At 39.3% G+C, this 22,683-nt stretch overlaps 1 protein-coding gene and 1 long non-coding RNA gene across 3 annotated transcripts; one reads left to right on the top strand and one right to left on the bottom strand.

Moving 5' to 3' along the window:
• Positions 1 to 29: 29 nt before the first annotated feature.
• LOC114150199 (uncharacterized) lies at positions 30 to 10,772 on the top strand. Its single transcript, XR_003596684.1, has 4 exons — positions 30 to 40; positions 10,168 to 10,373; positions 10,466 to 10,643; positions 10,719 to 10,772. It is a non-coding gene; the product is annotated as an uncharacterized LOC114150199 (long non-coding RNA).
• A 518-nt stretch (positions 10,773 to 11,290) lies between these two features.
• LOC114150198 (uncharacterized) lies at positions 11,291 to 19,192 on the bottom strand. 2 transcript variants are annotated; one of them, XM_028026502.1, is made up of 3 exons: positions 18,890 to 19,192; positions 13,262 to 13,468; positions 11,291 to 13,164 (listed from the first exon to the last, which is right to left on the bottom strand). In XM_028026502.1, the coding sequence occupies exon 3, from the start codon at positions 12,893 to 12,895 to the stop codon at positions 11,555 to 11,557; it is 1,341 nt and encodes a 446-aa protein (XP_027882303.1). In that variant the 5' UTR covers positions 12,896 to 13,164; positions 13,262 to 13,468; positions 18,890 to 19,192; the 3' UTR covers positions 11,291 to 11,554. The 2 variants fall into 2 exon arrangements, with proteins under 2 accessions (XP_027882303.1, XP_027882302.1); XM_028026501.1 differs by lacking the exon at positions 18,890 to 19,192 and having other exon boundaries at positions 13,262 to 14,774.
• Between the last annotated feature and the right edge of the window lie 3,491 nt (positions 19,193 to 22,683).

Genomic DNA, 22,683 nt, shown 5'->3' with positions numbered 1-22,683 from the left:
TATCAACTGCGGTAGCAATTTTGCTCCAACTCCTCCTCTTGTCATTTCTATATTCTTTGCATGTTGAATAAACATTAATGTTGTTTCCACATATCATCTCCAATGTCCACTTCGGGTGGTGCAGTGTCAGCTGTTTGGGATTTCCCTCTGTAATTTCCCCTCAGAAAACATGGAGGAGAATCGTGCTTTTTGATTGGCTACCTGTCACATTCAACAGGTGGAGTTAAAGCTCCCAGTGGGGAAAACCCCTGATTTAGATCAGAGCGGCAACGACGATCTACCGTAACACACCACACAATCTTAGAAAGACCAAAGGTCTAAGATTGTTGTAAGGGGAAAATAGGAGCAAAAAATCCCGTAGTGTGAACTATTGCATCAGGTAGTCGGATGTGCCCATTTTCTCTATTTAAATCTAATTATTACTGAAGGGCAACATAATATACAGACTTCATAATCTTTTGGTTGAATGCAGTATTTATTTCCACTTTGGCTTTATGTTGTTTAGTTTTTTTTCAAGTGCGTTTTTTGTTAATAGAGACTGAGAATCCATTTTATTTCTGTTTTTGGTTGTTTTGTTTATTTTGTTTATCAGCTCAAGTGTTAAATGTTCTTTTGAAAATAAAGTGTATCTATCTGTGGCAGGAAATCGCATGCATTATTACGTCATTTCCATTACATCAGTGTTAAAAGGTCTTCAAACAATATTATCGTTTATCGCAATAATTTTTTGAGACAATTAATCGCTGAGCAAAATTTGCTATCATGACAGGCCTAGTTGGGTTTATCTGTCCTTATTTTACAGTGGTTTAGGTTTATTGAAACCATATTGCCGAGCTTTAGTCATACCACTTTGTCTTGTATTACTTTGATAAATATTTGGAAAATATGACAAAGTAAGTCATATGATTCCAGTGTTCTAATTCTACAATAATGTTAACACCTTTATGAGTATAGAATTGCAAAATCAAATAAATAGGAAAACACAAATCCAAATAGTTTTCAGTTTATTTCAAAATATTTCCATCTATTTCAACCTATGAAATAGCAGTTTACTTGCAGAGCTTGCATGTCTGTCTTGCCAGTAAAACATTTCCTTTTATTTAGTCTTTCTTTTTCTTCTTCTTCCCCATCTCATCTGAAACCAGTCGTTCCTTATCTCATGACATTTGTAAGTGCCAGGCATCCGTCTAATATACTGTTGCATATTACTCTTGCAGCCTTTGGCTTATGCAGTTGAGATGAGTGAAGATGGGGGTGTGAATTCTAGCTTATATCTGAGTAAACAGAAGCCATATTATTCTTTATTGTGTGCAGGGAGCGCTGCTTCTTCAGATTTTTGCAAGCTCTTTCTTCATATTTGGAAGGCGAGATGAAGGTAAACTTACTAATGTCAACAGGAAGGAGGCAGTATACCCTGACACTAGACACACATACTCTTTTTTTAAACTCCAGAAACGTCCATCTTTTTTAATATTGCATATTGTGCATGGGTTTTAAACTTTTGGGGTTTCTTTTAAAAGGTTAGTTTGGCTTTCTCTGCAGGTAAAATGTGTTGAAACATCTTTTCTAAATAGATATGTTAACTAAATCTATCTCATAAAAAAAACAAAAAATAACCTAAAACTTGAAAATATTTATTTGAAATATATTTTTTAAACTGGCGACCTGTCCAGGGTGTACCCCGCCTCCCGCCTGGAACGTAGCTGGAGATGGGCACCAGCAACCCTCCCGACCCCATTAGGGACAAAGGGTGAACAGAAAATGGATGGATGGATGGATGGATATTTTTTAAACTACACTGAAAGACTTCTTTAAAAGGTAGTCTATACCAGTTGTTTGGGAACTATCAGACTTGACACAAGGTGTCTTTGCTTTCTTACGCTGATTTTGAAGTAAGAAAGCAAATAGTTATGTTTAACACATTTTTTCAAACATGCTGAGGCCATTTATTACACTGGTTGGATACCTAACTGAAACAAAAAACAAGAGACTAAAATTTTCTGCAACCAAAGACATTAACCGACCCAACCATCCAACCAAACGAACAAACAAACATGAGAGGACATAGCTCAGACCATGGGTAAAGATGACTCAAGGTCGAGCTAATTGTGGGAGATTAAACATTTTTCAGAAGTGCAGAAAGTGAGTTCACTCGACTATGAAATCTGATAGTCTGGCTGGAGTCTCAACCATCCACAGACAGTGCTCACAGCATGCGTGGCTCACACACTACACCAGAGTATGTGGGAGCTTTCAGTATTAGCAGAATATGATAATAAACCTATGAAAGAATTATGAGTTTTTTTTCTTTAATATTAAGTAGTGCAGTTTAAATTATTGGAGCATAACTTCACTGCTAGTGAAAAACAGAGCTGCTCTTGTTAGTATTTGTTATATTCCCGTCAATGTAAGGGCATTTGTGTATTTTGTATGGAGAGCATGTTCACAATATATCTGATAGCATCAAAATGGCTGGCTGGAGTCAGCTGTTATCTAAGGTATCTGTTCTAGGATGATCTATGTATTTTATTTGGTCAACGTTTATATTGGTAAAGTTATATATATATATATATATATATATATATATATATATATATACATACATACAGTATATAGGCAATGCATTGTTTTTGCTCTACCTATAAGAACACTGTTAGAACAGATTCCTTGAGGAGAAATGGGGTAATTAGCATTTGATTGTTCATTATTTTACAGAAGCTTTGTAGAGAAGCAGAACAACCTCTAAACAAGTCTGGTTGTTAATTAGAGCTAATGGTCTTTGGGGCACCCACCCCCCCACCACACACACACATACACACACCCTCGCCCGCACACACATTTTTATTGGGTCTCAATACATCCTCATTCCTACAGCTTCTTAATGTTCTCTTTTCCACTGACAAGTATATTCCTCCTGATGTTGTATCCAATTACCAAACTGCTAGATGCCTTAATTGATACATGGCAATGGAGCTGAGTGTTTGTGTGTATCAGAGCAGTCTAATTACCAAATCTCAAAATGAATGTCAATGTGTGTCATAGTACGAGTATCAGCACAACACTGCTGGTGGCAGCATGTAAACCTGGGACAGAGCGAGGTGCTGACAGGCCTCATTAACCTCTTCTCAGTGCTCAGGGCTGTGTGTGACTCCAGCTAATCTGTGAATGTCGGTGTGTGTGGAGCAATGCAAAGAGACTTCACACATGTACTTAGAGACCTGCTCAGATAAACACCATATAGGATTTTAGGTGTGGTGTGTGTGATTTCCATGGGTATATTGTATACAGCTGTATAGCAACAAACAGATACAATCTTGGTCACCAGTGCTGGAGAGTAGTGTTGTTTGAAAAAACAGATGACCTCTGCCCACAATCAAAGGACTTTGTAATGAGTCCTTTGATTCCATACTCAGTCTGGATCAGTGAAAGTTCTACACCATGTGTCAGTACATAGCAGAGCTACTGTAGAGAGACACCTCTAATGGTGATGTGGCGGAGTGCTGCTTCAAGTTGTGGAGAACTGGAGAGGTAAAGCTTGAACAACCTCTGTTTCAGATGAAATAGTGAAAAAATTGAGGAACAAGTAGAACCCCCCTAGTCAAACTAGACTGACTTATAATTAAAACTTTAAAAAACCTCATATATTCTACTTTTGGTCAAAAAGTTGGAATGTGTCATAGTGTGGTAATGGTTAATTCTGAGTTTTATAACAACTTTATCCTACCAGAAGAAATACATCAATTGGGATTTGTTTTGCTGATTTCTGCTTTGACATTGTAATACCACTTTTAGTAATCTTAACTGCTGTATAGCAGTTAAGATTATGTATATTGTAGTCTATATGAATTTGACAGCACAAAAATTGAGTAAATGTGTTTGATTAGTTTTTAATTCACAAACAATTTTTGTCTTAAGGCACTTTACAAAATAAACATTCATATAGAATTGAAGAAATAGATGAAATAAATATTGTTGAAATATAGAAGCAGCTTATTTTGACTAAGTAGCGCTACTAGGAAATAGGTCAAGGGAGGTGGGGGGATTCTCCAGGAGCAGACGGCTTTACGTGTAAATACAGCAGAGAACACAAAATAAGGTATATCAGTACAGAAAAACAGATGTGCAATAACAGCAGAAATGTTATTTAAAAGTGAGTAAGAACAGAGTAGATTGTGCCAAACACCAGTAGGAATGTAAACACTTTTGTTGGGAGCAGTGATGGTTCTGGAGTCTAACAGCTGCTGGGAGGAAGGATCTCCTGCAACACTCCTTTGTGCACCAAGGAACTCTACAGTTTGGTAACAGCTTCATGCATGGTGGGAGACACTATCCACCAGTGATGTTATTTTACAAGAGAGAGCCTTTTTGTCTCCCACCACCTGCACTGGGTCAAAGGTCATCCTAACACAGAACTTGCCTTCCTGATGAGCTGATCTAGCTTCTCTCTCTCTGCTATAGAGAATCTGCTTCTCTAACAGACAATACCATAGTAGATGGCTGGCTGCCATAGCCAAATAAGTTCTTCAGACCCCTGCTGTCCAGAGGATCTCTGCCTCCTCAGCAGGTAGAATCAGCTCCGACCCTCCTTGTAAAGAGCATCATTGTTGAGTCCAGTCCAGCTTATTGTCCAGGTGAAAACCTTCCCCTACTACTTAAAGACATTTTCTGGGAAAAATCTCAGTTCTAATCTAAATTCTATTTTTTGTGCCAATCTTTATAAAAGCTCCCAATGCTTTTTCTTTTTCTTCAGAATTACTAAGGTAGGTCTCATGTGGAGAGTAAAAATGTGGCCCTCATTGTTTCAATAGAGAGATTATTTTCCTGCACTATAATCATAGTTACAAGGACAACCTCCAACAGGGCTGCACTGTAAATGGCTTCTATAACCAGCACTGCTAGAATTTACATTGTTAAACCACTTTCAATGTTCCCATACTAACTACTGAGATAAAGAAGTGCTATAACAAAGGGCAAATTTAAATGGAGAGACGAGGTATATTTAAAAGAAAATGGGAACTAGTTGCTATACAAGTTTAAATAAGGCAAGCTATCTTGACCATGATTCACACATACAGTTGAAACAAGATATTTGCTGTCTAATATGACCCAGATGTTGTTGTGTGGCAGCTGAAGGAGGAACAGCTTGTCCTGCTCTCTCCCGTTTTTACTGATAACTTTGCCTGAGCTATTTTTAAAGTGACAGTTTTTATAGTTATATTCACATTTTCAACATCATAACTGGATTACTACAAACCTAAGGACTGGGGGATTTTCTTACTTTTATTTTTACCTTACATTTCCTCATCTCCAAGTTGAACCAGGACAAAATGCCTCCGGCCGACCCCAAGGACATTAGCAGTATTATACAACGACTTCAGTTGTATAATACTTCTTTAGTGTTCCCACTGTCTGATAATAAATCCTACTCAGATTTCCATCTTTTTGTTGGGTTAACAAAAAATATTTGTACTAGTGAAATGCCAAAATAATGGTAAATAATCATTAGCAAACTTTGTTTTACATTACACAATATATTTTAATTTTGATCATAGCCAATTAAAGCTTCTATTTTGTTGTAAAAAAAAAATCTTGTTTCTCATTTTCTTTTCATTTTCAAAAATCTGGCATCCAAAACCCTGGCTGCTTTCAGTAAGATCTGTTGATAGCAGCAACCTAAAATCTGTTGTTCCTTGTGCCATAGTTGTGTCTATGGGGCTTAGCACTGTCCCCTATCAGTAAGGCATGGTACTTTCTGTTTCACCCTGTGCATTTTCACTCCACATTTATGGCCGATCAGAAAGAAACATTTATTAAATACATCAATACATCAGCACTACTTGCCAGTAGTGATGGCCAAATGAAGCCTCGTGAAGCAATGAAGCGTCCCAGCCGATTGCTTCACCCAAAGGTTCATCACTCGGTGGTCCATTCATATCTCACTAGTGACATCTGCTGTTGAAACTGTGGCAGCTTTGGCACTCAGATATACTTAAAAAAATTGTGAATGCAATTTTGTCACAAAGTTTTTGTCAAACTCATGTTTAGTAACAGGAGAGTCAGTTAAATCCTATTTAACTAATCTTTAGTTATTAAAATTATTTGTAGTCAATCCTGGTATATGTTGACTGTCAGTGGCTGTTTTCTTTTGTCATTGACTGATTTGACAATAGACATTTGTTTTAGTGTATTCAGAGTGCAGTGTTTGTTGGGGCAGACAGTATTCGTTGAGATTTGATTTGCCTCCTGAAAAACTAAAATTCCTCAAATATTCTCTTTTTCTTGGATTTCTATTGGCTCTCTGATCCCTTATATTTTTACTCATCAGGCCAACATTTTACTCTTCCAACAGCATTAAGTCTGTTTCTGCTGTGCAAGACTTATTTTTATTTAAGAATCTTGTGAGTGATCATCTCGAAGTCTTCCCACATGTCAGATTTTTTCTTCTTGCTGGCTCCATTTCAATCAAGTTTATTTGTGTAGCACATTTCAGCAACAATGCAGTTTCAGAGTGCTTTACACAATAAAAACACACAAATAAAAAGTCATAAAATACACCATAATCAACAATTGAGAAAACCGGTAACAAACATTATATTTTGATGAATCCCATCATCAAAATCATTAATACACATGAACTATGGTCAAGGTTCCTTTTATTTTGGCCACTGCTGAAAACAAATATTCCTCTGATGCGTGATCAAATACATTAACCCATGAAGCGGCACGGCTCATCACGCTTTTATTTTGAAAACCGACACGCAAAATGAAGCAGTCACGTGACCCATGCTATGCGAGGTATCGTTTGTTGTCAGTCACGTGGTTTTCAGCAAGACGACACAAGCATCGAAGCGGGACTTCATCTGACACGCCCCCTTTTTACTGTACACGCCTCAAAGCCTGACTTCAGATGGCCCATCACTACTTGGCGGTTCATCTCGTTAACTCAAGTCTCTTCCCTGTGATCTCCTGGTGTCTCCTGGTTAGCTTTTTTGTATTACTTTTGAGTTTCTATGGATTTTAATATGTTTTGTAAGTTGGCATCTTTCTAAATGAAATTTCCACATCTTCACTCCGTCTCTTGCCTGCTGCATTTGGGTCCTCATCTAAACACATCATGACACAAAGTAATACAGTGAAATGCAATACTTGAACCCTTAGACACACAAAATGCCAAAAAATAACCAAATCATAGTAAAACATGGCAGCAGAAGCATTATTGTAAGAAACATATGAATGAAGTAAGCAACTGATTCTGATGACGTGACATGTGAGTGCGCAGCTTTAATATGTGGGTGGCGTGTTGATGTGGGCTGACTGACCCACATCAGGTATGAATGGCAAGCTTTACTAACGTTCTAGCTTTTGTATGGATGAGGCAGTTGGGTACAGCTGGGTTGTCATATTTTCTGTTAACTGTATCTTATGGTGCCATAGAGAATTAAGCCAAGCACCCATGCATTGTTTGGACCTAGTTAATCTGTTTAATGTTAAAGCATGGAAATTTGAAACAGAATAAACCAATCATTGCATAAAGAAGTGTCCTTGAATTGGTTTGGAAACACTCGTCAGACAGATAAGATTCCCTAAATGTGATGATTGGTATGTAGGAATCCGGACCTAAATGCAGCAGGCAGAGGACATATGATGAGTGGAGTTGATGTTTTCATAAGGAAAAAGTCAACTTACAAAACTAAGTTCATGGAACAAAAATTCAAATAAACTGACAGAAGACATGAGGAGAAACCCTGGGAGGAGAGATTTAGGTAACTGGTAATGAAAGTAACAACATGAACTAGCAATTAGTGGCTGAGACAGAGAGGCTTAAATACTGAGGAGGTAGTGTGTGACAACAATGGACCAGGGTAGATGAGCTAATTGTAAGCTCAATAATTACAAGCTTATAAGCTTAATAGTTGGAGCAGGGGCCAGCTGAGTGGAGAGGAGAAGGTGGCACAGGGAAGCTGGAATACACAGAAGTGAACACAAGGGAGCAGAAAATAATTCTAACACTAAAGAAACAATAAACTAGAGAAACAAAGACATAAGGAGAATGTGAACAGAAACTAAAACGGTATAATAAGGACTAAGGAACACAGAATATTCGAACAATAATAACTAAAAAAGACTAGATAAACTAACTAGAATCAATAATCAAGAACAAACAGAAGTAAATAGAAAAAAAAATCAAAGGAACACCCAAAATGACAAAAATCCAAAAAGCCAACTCAAACAACGCCAGAGTACTGACAAACAGAAAAAACAAATCCAAACTCCAAAGACCCAGAGTCCTAACATCAGGTTCAACCATAAGCTTTGTAGTGTGGCCCTCAACACCATCGTTAGTTTGCTTCACAATTAATTAGTGCAGAAATGTTTTCTGCTTTTGATTAGTGACTTTGATCAGAGACACTGATCAAAGTTGACATACTTACTGATGGTAACTAATGGTAACTTACTGATGGTAACCGTAGACCATCTCATCTGTTTAGTGCTGTTTTCATGCTTAATATAGATGGCAACTAGATTTAGGGGAAGTAATGTTTTTACAAAGACCCAGGTTGGTTGGCACAGTGTTGTTCCCTTAATAAATGAATAATTTTAGAAGTGCTTTTATTTTTACTCAACTATCTGTATGATTTGAAACATTAAACTTTCATGAAACAAAAACTACTTCCATTATTTTGAATAGCACTGTATACAGTAACATACTTGCTATAAGCACAGAAAGTAATCCATATTGTCAGTAAAAACTTGCAAGATTATCAACAAGACATGAAGTTAATAAAAATGAACCTGGAGAGATGGCAGGCGTTTCAGAAACTACAAAAAAGAAGAAAATACCCCAGTATACTGGCACTGATTTGCTTTAGCTTTCATAAGCTTTGTTATTTGAATAACCTTCGTAGGACTGTTGGAACATTTTGAAAACAATTTGACATTGCTCTTTTTAAAATGTCTTTCAGGGTTGCTGACAGTTTTCTTTAAACAATCCATTATACATATTTTTAAACTTCAATTTCCTGTTAGGAACCGCAAGAGTCAGACTGATTGAAGAGTGGATAGAGCAAAATGGCAGAATGGTGTTTGCTTCAAGGCTCAGCATACCCACCATGACCTTAGAGCAGCTACAGCTCCACAGTCTCACCTTTGACCTCAGCTGTAGGCCATTATACAGCCTTAAAAAAGCTAACCTCTGGCTGTCTTATGGTAACTGTAAGTCCTCTTTTCTTCTTGTCCTTTCTGTCTGCGTCCAGCAGTATGATGAAAGGCCCTCTAGGGAACTAAAATGGAACAGGGCTACAGTTCCAGAGAGTCTAAGGCAGAGGTGTTGAACTCCAGTCCTCAAGGGCCGGTGTCCGGCAACTTTTAGATGTGCCTCTGCTGCACCACACCTGGATAGAATAATTAGGTCATTAAGACTCTGGAGAACTGATCTACACAAGGAGGAGGTGATTAAGCCATTTCATTCCAGTGTTTTGTACCTGTGGCACATCTAAAAACTGCAGGACAGCGGCCCTGGAGGACTGGAGTTTGACACCTGTGGTCTAAGGCCTTGTTCACTTGTAGCCGGGTCCATTTAAAACATTTATTTCATAAAATAATCTCGTCCACACCTGATCGGTTTAAGAAGAGTGTTCCTCCACACAAACCCTTTGAGTTACTCTACTGAGACAAGGCAAGACCGACCAGTGAAGCTGTGTGGAGCCCACAGTGGAAATGCACACTGGAAATGGACTTTAGGGGTGCAACAAAACACATATTCATGTTAAAACTCCAGATACTGTCATGATCCCTTGTTGTTTGACATTTAGATTATATTGTTTTCTGCTTTTGACCAATTATGCTGTAGCAGTGGCAGTCTCATTATTCTTGGAGTTAAGCTCCACATTTATGGGCGGGCTGAGTAGCTGAGAGGAGATCAAGGGGCTGTGGTCAGGACAATGAAGTGAGAGAAAATAACACAGTTGATTATGACATTGTTTTAATGTTTCAAAGCAAATGTTGTCTCAGAACACTTCACAAAAATCATTTCTATACAATCTGATAGGTATTTTCCTTTCGAACCTAAATAAAAGAAAGAACCACAGACAACGTATATGAATTTTACGTGGAGCTTTTGCAAAAGGAGAAGGCTCTGAGAACCCTTCCTCCGAGGAATCCACAGAGCATTTGTCATGTTCCGGGGTCTTTTAGCTCCTTTGTGGAGTTTTGTGCCTGCACTCCTTTTTCTCCACCACTAGATGGCGCCTTTACCATCCGTCGGCGGGCGTGGATGACGTCATCCCACACCTGATGCGGGTTTGGCTCATCAGTGTGAGGTTCAAGAGGAGCTGACTGCCAGTCCTTCGGCGCCTGAGTGTTAGCCAGTCACGGTACCTCTGAGCCCCTAGAAGCTTGCTTCTGTTTTTGCCTTGTTGACCCACTCTTAGTGAAAGTTTTTCTTCGTTGCTTCTCCTGCCTCCAGGTGTTTTCCTCCTGGCTCCTCTTCTTCCGCTGATCCTGAGCCTACCTGTCCGCCCTCCGACGTACTCCCGTTGCCTCCTGGATCCCCGCTGTCAGACAAGACTACCACCTGGAACCTCTGAGAACAAACCCCCGGACGCTGCAGTTACCCTCCCACTTCTCTAACCTGCCGATCACAAGTAAGATCAGCCCCTTCACTTTAACGTTGTCATTTCCTACAAACCTGAACTCATCACCTCCCTCTGCTTCTCTAGTGAACTGTTTTGATTCCCTGAACCAGCCTCTCTCCCTGGACCCAACCCGAGACAACTATTCCTGCCAGCAGTGTTTTTTCAATAAATGTATCTTTTATTTCACATTGCTCTCCGGTGTGGTGTTCTGCATGTGGGCTTGAAAAACGCACCCATCATGACAGCATTCTGGACTGCCGTCACAACGGCTCCTGTTTTTATTGTCAAAGAAGGACAGGCAAGGGGGCAGTCAGGAAAAACAGCAGAGGTCGTAAAGCTTCTAACCCAAACATCTAACAACCCAGGTCCAGATGTGATATCTGATTAAAGGTCTGAGCCCGGTTCAAATCTCGGTCAATACTGTCAATAAAACAAAATACGACTGTTCACAGGTGGTTACTAAATTAGGAGGTGTTCTTGCAAAAGGGTTTAAAGTCTGAGAAACTCAGTGTTACCTATTTCTCGTAAAGTTGAACAGACAGTAGTGACCTCCAGGTCATTTAAAGAAGAGAACACTTTAAACAGAAACTCACAAAGATCTATAGACTTAAGGTGAACTAGAGTAAGAAAATTTAATGATAATACCAAAAAATCTCTAATATTCCCCCTTTTTATCATTTCATTATACGCTTAAACCTTATGCAAAAGCTAAGCATAGAAAAGAAAAGAAAAGAACCAATAAATGCAAGAATTTTTTATTTTTTTTTCTAAGCTAAACACAGAAAATACACAATGAATAATTGGAATATAAAATAAAAGAAACAGCAAAAAATCAAAAGCAGTTTTCTCATCCTTAACACCACTTGTTTAACATTTTTAGTGTAGGAATCATTCAGCAAATGAATTTTTCTGTTTATTTATTACAGGACTTCATCATTGGTCAGAAAATCGTCAGAAACTTGAAACAAGTCATCTTCAGTTGTCTCATATGATGCCTTTGCCAACTGATAGTTGATAACAGTTGTGTTAATTGTTTTAAACATCATTTTTCGTAGACAAGGAATAATGCAACCCGTAAAAAGGCAGAACAGAACTAAAACAACCAGAATAGGTGTCACGAGCTTTAACGGCAAATTCCACCATGGTCCAGATGTAAGCCATGAAAACAAATCAAAAGAAGTTGAGCCGCGTGTTCCACTTTCTACATATTGTTTTAGATCTTCCAGCTCATATAGAGCATCAGAAATAGTTCCTCCAGTACCTGTTTCATCAGGTACAAAAGTACAGCACGTTGGGCCAATGATTTTACAGACCCCTCCCTGAGGGGCCGTGAGGAAATCCAGGACAACACGATTTTGCATAACCATGTTTCTCAGTTCAGTCAGTTTTTCCATGGTGCCATTGGCCAGCTGGTATGTGATGTTGATTAATCGCAGTATTCCGTACCTGTTTATCTCAACGTGGTCCCGAATCTCACCTATTCCAACCCATGGAAACAGGCTTTGCATAAATTTTTCTCCGCCGTTCCAAATCCTGAATTCCCATGGAACTCCAGTATGTGTTGTGAGGCCTCCCCATCTTTTGACCTCTGACATAACTGTTCGTTTGGAGCGGGTGTGTGAATCATCCTGTGCTTTCCTGATGAATGCAATCGGGTTGATCAAAGGAACCACAGCACACAGTCCTCCCCAATTTTTCGGCAAGAACATGTACGCTTCATTCCCGCAAAGAAAGTACCAATCTGTTAACATCCTTGAGCCATAATCTCCTGGCACTATGGCGCTGCACAGTGTTGTCTCCTGTCTCCTCTTTATCTTATGCGTGATGTTGAAACTCCTCTCCTGAAGCAAGTTGTCACAGTCTGGGTTTTCCTTCCAGCCTTTGCAGTGTGGAGCCATCCTTTGACCCCTGCAGGCTACGCAGGTGATGTAATCCTGTGTCGGTTCGCAGTAGGTGTAAACTCTGTTACACAAGTTCCAGGGCAATGTCCCTAGAAAAACATTTCCATTATTATAAACACAGTTCCCCAGAGATCCTGGTTTAGCTCCTGCTAACGAAATGATATCTGGTATTTTCCATACAGTTTGTTGAGATGACGAAAAAGGAAGTACATCATCTGCAAGTGAACAATTCAAAAATTGAAACAGTCCTTGCACAGCCTCACCCATCCGGAGGTCAGCTGAATAATCCTTCTCACGTGGTCTGTCTCCCCTTAGGGGCGGGACGCGCCGTGGTCTGGTGCTTAGAACATAGAGACACATCTGTTTGTCGTCTGTAATGTTACCTGGTCGGAGACCTGAGTTGTGTATGGAAACCGGCAGCTGCGCACACACGTCACAGCATGTCCTTCATAAGCAGTTCTATTCATCAGTTTCCACCACAGGTTGGTGCTGTAGTCGTGTGGGTGGAACTCAGGCTCACTTCCTTCTCCAAACATCAAACATACAGCAGTCACAGCACAGTAGAAGATCCATCTTGCATATGGAGTCCCCATTACTGCTCGGCGTGCAGAGATGTCAGAACCCCCAAACTAAAAGAGTTAGAATCTTAGCAGTTCTTCGCTGGGTTTGAGACAAAATAATACTAAAAATTAGAATGCCTGTGTAGCCCAGAGGCTAAAAGCCCACCTTCCTCTCTACTCCGAATTAGGGGTCCAACACTCTCTGCCGCTTACAGTGACTAAGATGTATCCAGCTGGGTCTTTCAGCGATCTTTACAGCTGTTGGTGTGGTCATCAGCACTTGGAACGGTCCTTCCCACCGTGGACTCGTCCAGTTCTTTTGTTTGATGACTTTTATGTAGACCCAGTCACCTGGCTCAAGTGGAATGGCTTCCTGTATAGGAGGAGAATCAGAAGGCAGTAAATTCGCACTGGACACTTCCTTCAGTTTAAGAGTCCTGATCATATAATCTGCTAATGTCTGTTCTTCATCAGCTTTTTGTATGTCTGGAGCAAACAGAGGCAATCTGTAAGCTCTCCCATGAATTATTTCAAAAGGTGTTAGACCATCAGCTGTTGCTGTGATTCTCATATAGAGCTTCACCAAGTCTAAACATTCTGGCCAGGATCGGCCAGTGTCTGCCATGCACTTTCTTAATCTACTTTTCACAGTAGCATTTGTTCTTTCCACCAGCCCTGCACTCTGTGGCCGATAGGCACAGTGATTTTTTAATGTCATTCCCAAGTGTGTAGCCATGTTTTGTATCACTCGGTTTACAAAATGTGGTCCATTGTCACTATAAACAGTCTGTGGGATGCCATGTGTTGGGATGATAGTTTTACAAATAGCCTTAGCTACTGTCAAAGCATCTGCATGCTTTGCTGGAACTATTTCAACCCATTTAGAAAAAGCATCAATCATCACCAGACAATATTTATATGGCCCACTTTGTGAAAGTTCAATAAAATCCATGTGCATAGTTTGAAAGGGATAAGATGATTTTGGGAACCTGCCTCATTTTGGCCTTATGTTTCCCTTAGGATTGTATTTCACACAGACTGGACATGCAGTACAAAAAGATTTTAAGTAAGAATTTAAACCATACGTTGTGAAATGCTGTTTTATTATGGATTCCATCCCCCCAGTTGACACATGGCAACGCCCATGTGACACAATTGCTGCTGCTTTAAATAAAGACTTAGGAAGCACTGGTTTGTCATTAACCTCAAAAATGTTCCCGACATTCATTTTTGCACCTTTAGTTATTCACAGCCTTTTCTCAGCCTGTGGTGCATTGTCCTGCATGTCTTTTAGTACTGTTTTGTCTATCATTTGTTGTTCCCCTTCAGTCTGTGCTGAGAAAATACCTTTCCCATGCTTCCCTGCTGCAGCTTCTTTAGCGATTTTATCAGCTAGTCTGTTTCCATTTGAAACTTCATCTTTGCTTTTTGTATGAGCTGCGCATTTACATACAGCTAGTTTAGTTGGGAGTTGTATTGCTTGTAAAAGATCTTTAAGCAAAGATGCATGTGTTATTGGTCTCCCAGTAGAGGTTGTCATTCCTCTACGCTCCCATTGTTTCGCAAAATAAAACAGTGTAGAGAAAACATACTGGCTATCTGTGTACACTGTCAGGTGCTTGTCCTTAGCCAGTTCGCATGCCCTAGTCAAAGCAATCAATTCTGCTGCTTGTGCAGAATGAGTGTTAGAAATTCTCTCTGCTTCTATTATTTTGTTTGGCAAAGCAACAACAGAATAACCTGTCTGGTTTTTACCCGTAGGGTCCTTTGAACATGACCCATCAACAAACCAGACTTCTCCTATTGCTAATGGGGTGTCCTGTAGGTCTGGCCTAGGAAGCTGCAAATGCTCTGTAGCTTCTAGGCAGCTGTGCGGTGTTCCATCACATGGTAATGGAAGCAAAATAGCTGGATTCAGGATCGTACACCGTTTTATTACAATGTGTGGTTGTGACAAAAGTGTCGCCGTGTACAAAAGGTGTCGTGCTGGTGAGAGCAAATTCATTTTGCTCTGCAAAAGTAGAACATCTACAGCATGTGGAACTAACAGCTCCATTTTGTGAAACAAAACTATGTCAGCCGACATGTTTACAGCTAACGCTGCAGCACAAATAGCTTGCACACAGCCTGGCAGAGACTGTGCTACTGGATCCAGCCTTTTTGAGTAGAAAGCCAATGGTTTTAGCTTATCACCATGATTCTGTAGTAACACGGAAGTCATAAATCCATTCCTGCAGTCTACAGTTTGAACAAAAGTTTTTTTATAATTTGGAAGAATCAAAGTTGTTGCCTGCATTAATGCTTGTTTAAGTTCAGCAAATCTTTTTTCAGCTTCAGGATTCCAAGTTATTTTGTCAGTCATGGCCATTGGGGTGCCATGAATCAAATCCTGTAAAGCCTGTGTTTTTTCAGCATTGTGTGGAATCCAGGCTCTGCAGTAATTGCAAAGTCCGAGAAATGACATCATTTGCTTCTTAATTACTGGTTTAGGAGCTTCAGAAACTGTCTCTTTTCTCGCTTTTTGTATCTGCTTCCCCTCAGCAGAAAGTGTGTGTCCCAAATAATTTACTTCTGCTCTGACCCACTGTAGTTTATCCTTGTTTACTTTGTTCCCTGTCTGACAGAGATGGTGCAGCAGAGCGAGTGAATCTGCTCTGCATGCTTCCTCGCTTTCAGATGCTATTAACAGGTCATCAACATAAATCAAAAGTTGACTTTTTTCCGATATTTGAAAATCAGACAAGCAGGCCATAATTGCTTCGCAAAATATGCTTGGACTGTCCGCAAAACCTTGGGGTAATCTAGTATAAGTATACCCCTGACCTCTGTAGGTAAATGCGAACCAAAACTGGGAGTCTGGATGAATGGGTACAGAGAAAAAAGCATTGCTGAGGTCAATTACTGTGAAGAATTTATTGCTTGGTCTTAGCGAGTTTAACAACGTGTGTGGGTCTGGAACATTTGGTGCTCTTGTTTGTACTGCTTCATTGACTGATCGTAAATCTTGAATCATGCGCCAGTCTTTTTTGTTTGCCTTTTGAACAGGAAAAATAGGTGTGTTACAAGGAGAATCTGAACACTTTTTAATGATTCCTCCTTTTAACAAACCTTCGATTACTGGTTCAATCCCATCCAGTGCTTCCGTCTTTATAGGGTACTGTCTTACTCTAGGTCTCCAACTAGATTTTGCTTTAATTTGCACTGGAGGAATTGAACCAAGTAACCCAACATCAGAGGGACCTTTTGTCCACATGTGTTCTGGAAGCTTAGCTAATTCAGCTTCTTCTTTTTCTGTCAGAAATATGTTCATGTGTCACTCAAATGCATGAACTTGAGCTGTCCCTGTAACAACTTCACAAAGTGATTGTTTCCAGACATCACAGCTAGGACTGTAGCTCCAGCCATCTTCCCCTTCTTTGAAATCAGTGGCTTCAACAGCCATTTTGGTTCTGTTACCCACATCTGCCCATGTAATATTATGCGGCTTATAAAGTGGAATGTATGGGTTTGCAGGTAACTTATACAGCTTTGTTTGACTAGTCGGAAGGAGCACAGTCACAGCTGCATAAGACCTCCGGTCTGTGAACATTTCAGTCACAGCAAGTGTCACAGGATTTGTTTCTAAAAACGTTTGCACATAATCATCCTGTGGATCATTTAGGATGTTCATTTTTACATGCAACTGATTATAGTTCATTTCTGTTTCAGATGAGTCCAGCTGTCCTCGAGCTTCTCTAAGAAGCTTTCCTGGGACATGAGGATTGTCAGCTGGCTTTAGATCATATGAACAGTAGATTTTTTTCATCCTTGTGAACTGTGTACAGATCAGAATGTTTTAGTCTGACAGCTCTCATGCCATCTTGTACAGGGACTACTGCTATCCCTAATTTTGTCATTAGGTCTCTACCTAATAGATTTGTCGGACATTTAAGTGACATTACAACAGAAGCTTTTATTTTAATTCCTGTCTCAGGATCTTTAAAAGATGTGCCTTTTGACATATGTTCTCTATGTGTTTGTCCATCGGCAGATTTCACCCAAATGGACTCATTGTGGGGTTTACACCTTCTATTTTAGTTTTTAAAACTGTTTTGCATGCGCCGGTGTCACATAAAAATTCAACTTTTTTCCCGCAAACAATCAGTGTGATATAAGGTTTTTCTTTTAATGCATTTAACATATCCCAAGCTACACATACATCCACTATTTCATCAATTTGATCTGGTGTTAAGTTTTGTTTGGTTGTGGAAAAGTCTAGTCATGCTGAGGAGTTATACTTTTGTTTTTTTTTGTTTGTTTTTTTTTTCCATCTGCCACCCTTCCGGTGATTTATTTTGTTTTCTGGGCAATGTCTTGCCCAGTGGCCAGGATGACCACAAGTCCAACATCCATCTGGACGTTGTGGTTTTTGAGGGGTATAGTTTCGGGGTGGCTGCTCATAGCGACCTCCTCTGCTGCTGTTTTTCCCTCGGCCTCTTGAGGAGCCGCGGAAAAAGACAGAAGTGTCTACTTCTCCAAAATCCTCCAGATGAAAAACATCTGATCCTGTTTTTGGTTTTTTAACTACTTTTTCTGCATGACGTGCCCATGTCATCAGCTGTGGGACTGAGGCAGCATCATATTCAACTAGGTGTTTTTTAATCCAGCCCTCAATTTCAGGGCGGAAACTTGACATTAAAGCGTTTTTTTTTTGTTTGTTTGTTTTTGTTTTTAGCTGTTGCTGACATACACTTTTTGGTCTTACAAACAAAATAGTGGCTTCCTCACTGGTGTTAAAAGGTGCACTCGGCTGCCTATCCACCGAGCTTGGTGATACTGAGACAAGGGCAGACAAAACTGCCGCAGCGGTTGGGGGAGGAGCAGTCGGCCGTACCTGCTCCCCCCGTCCCACCGAGGCATTCCGCCTGTCAATATCTGCTGGTCTTACAAATAAGTTATTTGATTCTACGAGCCTTTTGTCTTTAACCTTTTTAATTTGTTCTTTTTTTTTTTTTTGCTACACTACTCTCCAAAATTCCCACAATTGCTTGCCATTGATCAATTTTTAGCTTCCCATCTATTTTATATTTCTTTTTCCATTTTTTTATATGTACAATGCTGCCAGGAAATCTGGACATCATGTACTTTTCATCCCCTTCGGGGCCCTCAATAAGTGAGGAATTACAGGAATTTGTGTTTCCCATTGTTTAAATCTCTTGCTTAAAAATACTAGTATCGCGTGCTCTCTCAGAGAAAGTGCTGTAAGTCAGTGCTCAGTGCCTCCTGAAGAACAGGCTTCTACTTGGAGCCGAGCTCCAAGCGGTTCTTCACTTTGGATTCTAATTCCGAAGGCAGAGAGTTTTACTCCCAGAGAGAGAAACACCATTCACTCCTTCATGCACACACAGCAACAAAACAGCAAACAAAACCAATATCAGCACAGCAAATAACAAACTTTCTATCTAAGTGAGGACTTTCCCTTAAGAGGCGTCCTCTAATTAAGGAAGCTCTAAGAGCCTATCCTTTTGCCTTTAGTTGAAACTCTCTGTCAACTGGGACTCTAACCCTTCATTATTCTTTAGTCAAATTAAAATGTTAATATTTGACAAGGACTCAAACCTATATTTCTTTAGTCAAATTAATATTTGACAAGGACTCAAACCTGTATTTCTTTAGTCAAATTAATATTTGACAAGGACTCAAACCTGTATTTCTTTAGTCAAATTAATATTTGACAAGGACTCAAACCTGTATTTCTTTAGTCAAATTAATATTTGACAAGGACTCAAACCTATATTACTTAAAATTCACCTACGTTTCTGTAGTTTTCGGGTTGTCCAGTCGGATCTCGTCACTCCACCATTAGCAGACAAAGTCGGATACGTCGCTGGCCCAGCGAAGAATTTGCTTCCTGGGTTTTCCTTTCCAGGTCCAATTGACTCTGGCCGTGCACGGATTCAGCGCGTCTTCCTCTGCCTGACAGCGGGGGAGGTGAGAGATCCCGGGTTTCGGCACCAAATAATGATAGGTATTTTCCTTTCGAACCTAAATAAAAGAAAGAACCACAGACAACGTATATGAATTTTACGTGGAGCTTTTGCAAAAGGAGAAGGCTTTGAGAACTCCTGGGAGAAGGCTCTGAGAACCCTTCCTCCGAGGAATCCACAGAGCATTCTGGACTGCCGTCACAACGGCTCCTGTTTTTATTGTCAAAGAAGGACAGGCAAGGGGGCAGTCAGGAAAAACAGCAGAGGTCGTAAAGCTTCTAACCCAAACATCTAACAACCCAGGTCCAGATGTGATATCTGATCAAAGGTCTGAGCCCGGTTCAAATCTCGGTCAGTACTGTCAAGAAAACAAAATACGACTGTTCACAGGTAGTTACTAAATTAGGAGGTGTTCTTGCAAAAGGGTTTAAAGTCTGAGAAACTCAGTGTTATCTATTTCTCGTAAAGTTGAACAGACAGTAGTGACCTCCAGGTCATTTAAAGAAGAGAACACTTTAAACAGAAACTCACAAAGATCTATAGACTTAAGGTGAACTAGAGTAAGAAAATTTAATGATAATACCAAAAAATCTCTAACAAATCACATACGTTATAATTTATCCTACTTATCAATCAGTACAGTAATTAATTAATGTAATTTAAAAATTAAGTAAAAAAAATTCTATCAAAGGAAACTAAGACAGAAACCAGAAACCACCTGCACCCAGTTGAGCTGCAAAAGCTCAATGGGCCTGCAGAGAAACTGCTTTCAAGTCTCTCAATAAAGTTCTTATAGTTGTCATGACGCTTTTGGGGGATATGACCCAGTAAAGTCCCCCCGACCTCTCAGCTAGTGATGCAGCCATCCTTCTGAAGAACATTAATTCTGAATTCTTTTTGTCTGGAAGTTACTTGCCCCATCTTTCAAGTAATTGCTGTTGCTTCAGATGCATGGCAGTAGAAAAAAATATTACTTGCCACATTTGTGACAGAAATTTACAAAAGCTGGTCCACTGCAGATCACAAAAAAAAATATAGGAAAGCAACAGAGAAGGCTGCATCTGTGTAGTTGAAACCCTCATCAGAAATCACAGAAGAGGAAAGTGCCAGCAAAGGTTTAAGCTTTCAGTACAGAAATGACTGTTTTCCACACCTTGCAGGAGTTCTGCCATGCTACAGTACAGTATATTTTTCTAGGCTCCATGACATGATTTCTACAAGCATATTTAGAGAAGAGATAATGCTACAAGGGACATTTCAAATGTCCTTTACTGCCTTTCTGTCCCCGATAATTAGGTCAATTCCCCCAAAAACTTTGCCTGTTACAAAATTGTTGGCCAAGAAAAATTCCAGACAAAACTTCATGACAGTATTAATAAAAATGTATATGTGATACTGTGGAGCATTCCTTCTCAAAATTAGAACTAGTGAAAGCAAAGTTATACAGCTTATGCATAAAAGATCAGTAATAAAACTAGCAGCTTAGATCAAAATCACTAAGCCAAACAATATTATTCTAGTGCAGGTTACAAAATAATGACCATAGTAATTTAGTTTTGCTTTGTGATGGTGTGATGGAAAAATTACATTAAGGTCACATCTGCTAGTCATGTTATATGAATGATTGTGAACTCTCACCAAAAGAACTATTTGGGTTACATGTAGAAGATTGGAAGTTGTTTTCTACAGCTGCATCAGAACCAGACTGTCTCACCCTTTGTTGTTAATTCTTTATCTTTGGTATAAAACTCATGTGTTGTCTCTGCCTGACAGAGCTTTTCATCCAGACCTGCTTCATTACTGATTGTCCTACAAGCTCTCTTTATTGTGCACAATATATGAATAAACCAGATTGAGTGATTTCACCTGAACAGTGCTTGGAAATAGTATTTTTTTCCACGACAATGGTCTGTTGTGTATGTTCTAATTAAAAATCTAGAAATTATGTTTGGGAAGTTTATTAAATTCTGACTAAAAAAGAATCCAAAACTCTTTGAAAATAGATTCTTAATGTATCTGCATTGATAACGTAATAATTTGGAATACCAAATTAAATAAACACACATCCTATTTGAAATTGTGAATAGATTTTAAAATATCTGTTAGTTTATAAATCACTGAACAGCTTCGCACCACTATATATTAAAGATCTGTTACTGTTGTATCAACCTTCTGGAACTTTCAGGTCTTTTAGTTCTGGTTCTGCTCTGCATCAACAGAACCGGAACCAAACATGGAGAAGCAGCTTTCAGCTTCTATGCACCACAAATCTGTAATAAACTTCCAGAAACGCGAACAACAGCTGAAACACTGACTTCCTTTAAATCTAGACTAAAATCCACCTGTTAAGAGTTGTTCTTGAGAGATAATCAATGAAACATTATCAACAATCTGATGTGTAACGATGGGTCTGCAATGCTGCTTGCAGCTTTAATTCAATTAAATTCTTCCCAAAAGAAATTGCAAATTATTACCTCCTATTTGCATAGCAATAACTCCCATACATTTAATTTGTTATTTTTGAAAATAACTACACATATTTATTCCTGGGAACCCAAAAGGTTATACAGGGTTTTTCTCTTAAAATTCCATACTTAGTTCCATTCCTCATCCCACCATTACCTCTGTTCCATTACACACCAACACACTCCTCCTGCTGTCTCATTACAAAGGAGCTCATTCATTTTGTCTGAGCATGAATATCTAATTAGCTAGCCTTCTTGCTTCACCCAATTCATCTCATTATATTGGACTGTTAGTGGTAACCAATATGCCACCTCCATCAGTTCTGTATTGCCATTAGTGTTTTTTTTCTTTAGACATATCATGCAGCATCGCTAAAGATAGTGAATTATTACAAGGTCTCAGTGTGCTGGCCATGTTAAGAAATGCAATAGATTAAAGTAAATGGAAACTGCAAGAAATTTTTAAATCCCTGAGTAGTATAGAGCCGGTCTGGTAGTAATGATTTATACCCGACACCACTCCTAAGGGTGTGACAAATATCTATTGCCAGTTGTAGTAAACCTAAAAGCATGTGGAAAAATAGGAACCATAATAGCACTTTTCTGTAGTATTTTTGCTCCATTTTCCATTATCTTCAAACCCTTTGGCTTTTAATATTTCTTGAGAGAAGAAAATCATCAAGTTTAGTGAGAAAAGTGTCTCTATTTGCACCACAGTGCCTTGTGTGACTGTTAATTTGCCGAGTGAGCCAACATTACGGAGCCATTAGAGGCTCTTAAAATTGGATTTAAGTAGGAAACTCATTATCATTCACATAAGGAGCAATTCAGTTAACATCGCTTCATCTGATATTAGATATAACTGCCATATTTAAGAAAAATGTTGAATTGAATACTGAGACAAAGATAATTTGTTTGCAGCATTCATGGGTTAGCTTTCCATCTCTTTAATAAAACTGACATATTCAATCATTTTTTATTTGCATGAAAACTTTGAGCAATCCTATCCTTTGTACCTTAAGGCAGAGGAAACTCCATGGTTTAGAAAGGGCAGTGGATTTGTCATTTCTTAAACCTGGACCCATCCTGCCTTTTATCAATGGCTCAGGGTGGAGCTGGTGGTGTTATTAAGGGGGTTTATTTATTTAATAGGCAAA

The sequence above is a fragment of the Xiphophorus couchianus genome, chromosome 8 (genome assembly GCF_001444195.1).
Source record: "Xiphophorus couchianus chromosome 8, X_couchianus-1.0, whole genome shotgun sequence".
Classification (NCBI taxonomy): domain Eukaryota; kingdom Metazoa; phylum Chordata; class Actinopteri; order Cyprinodontiformes; family Poeciliidae; genus Xiphophorus; species Xiphophorus couchianus.
The sequence above is the reverse complement of the archived record's forward strand: the minus strand, read 5'-3'. Positions and strand labels throughout refer to the sequence as shown.

Coding starts and splice junctions, on each gene's coding strand:
- LOC114150198 (XM_028026502.1), bottom strand. CDS start 12,895: ATGTGTCTCTATGTTCTAAGCACCAGACCACGGCGCGTCCCGCCCCTA.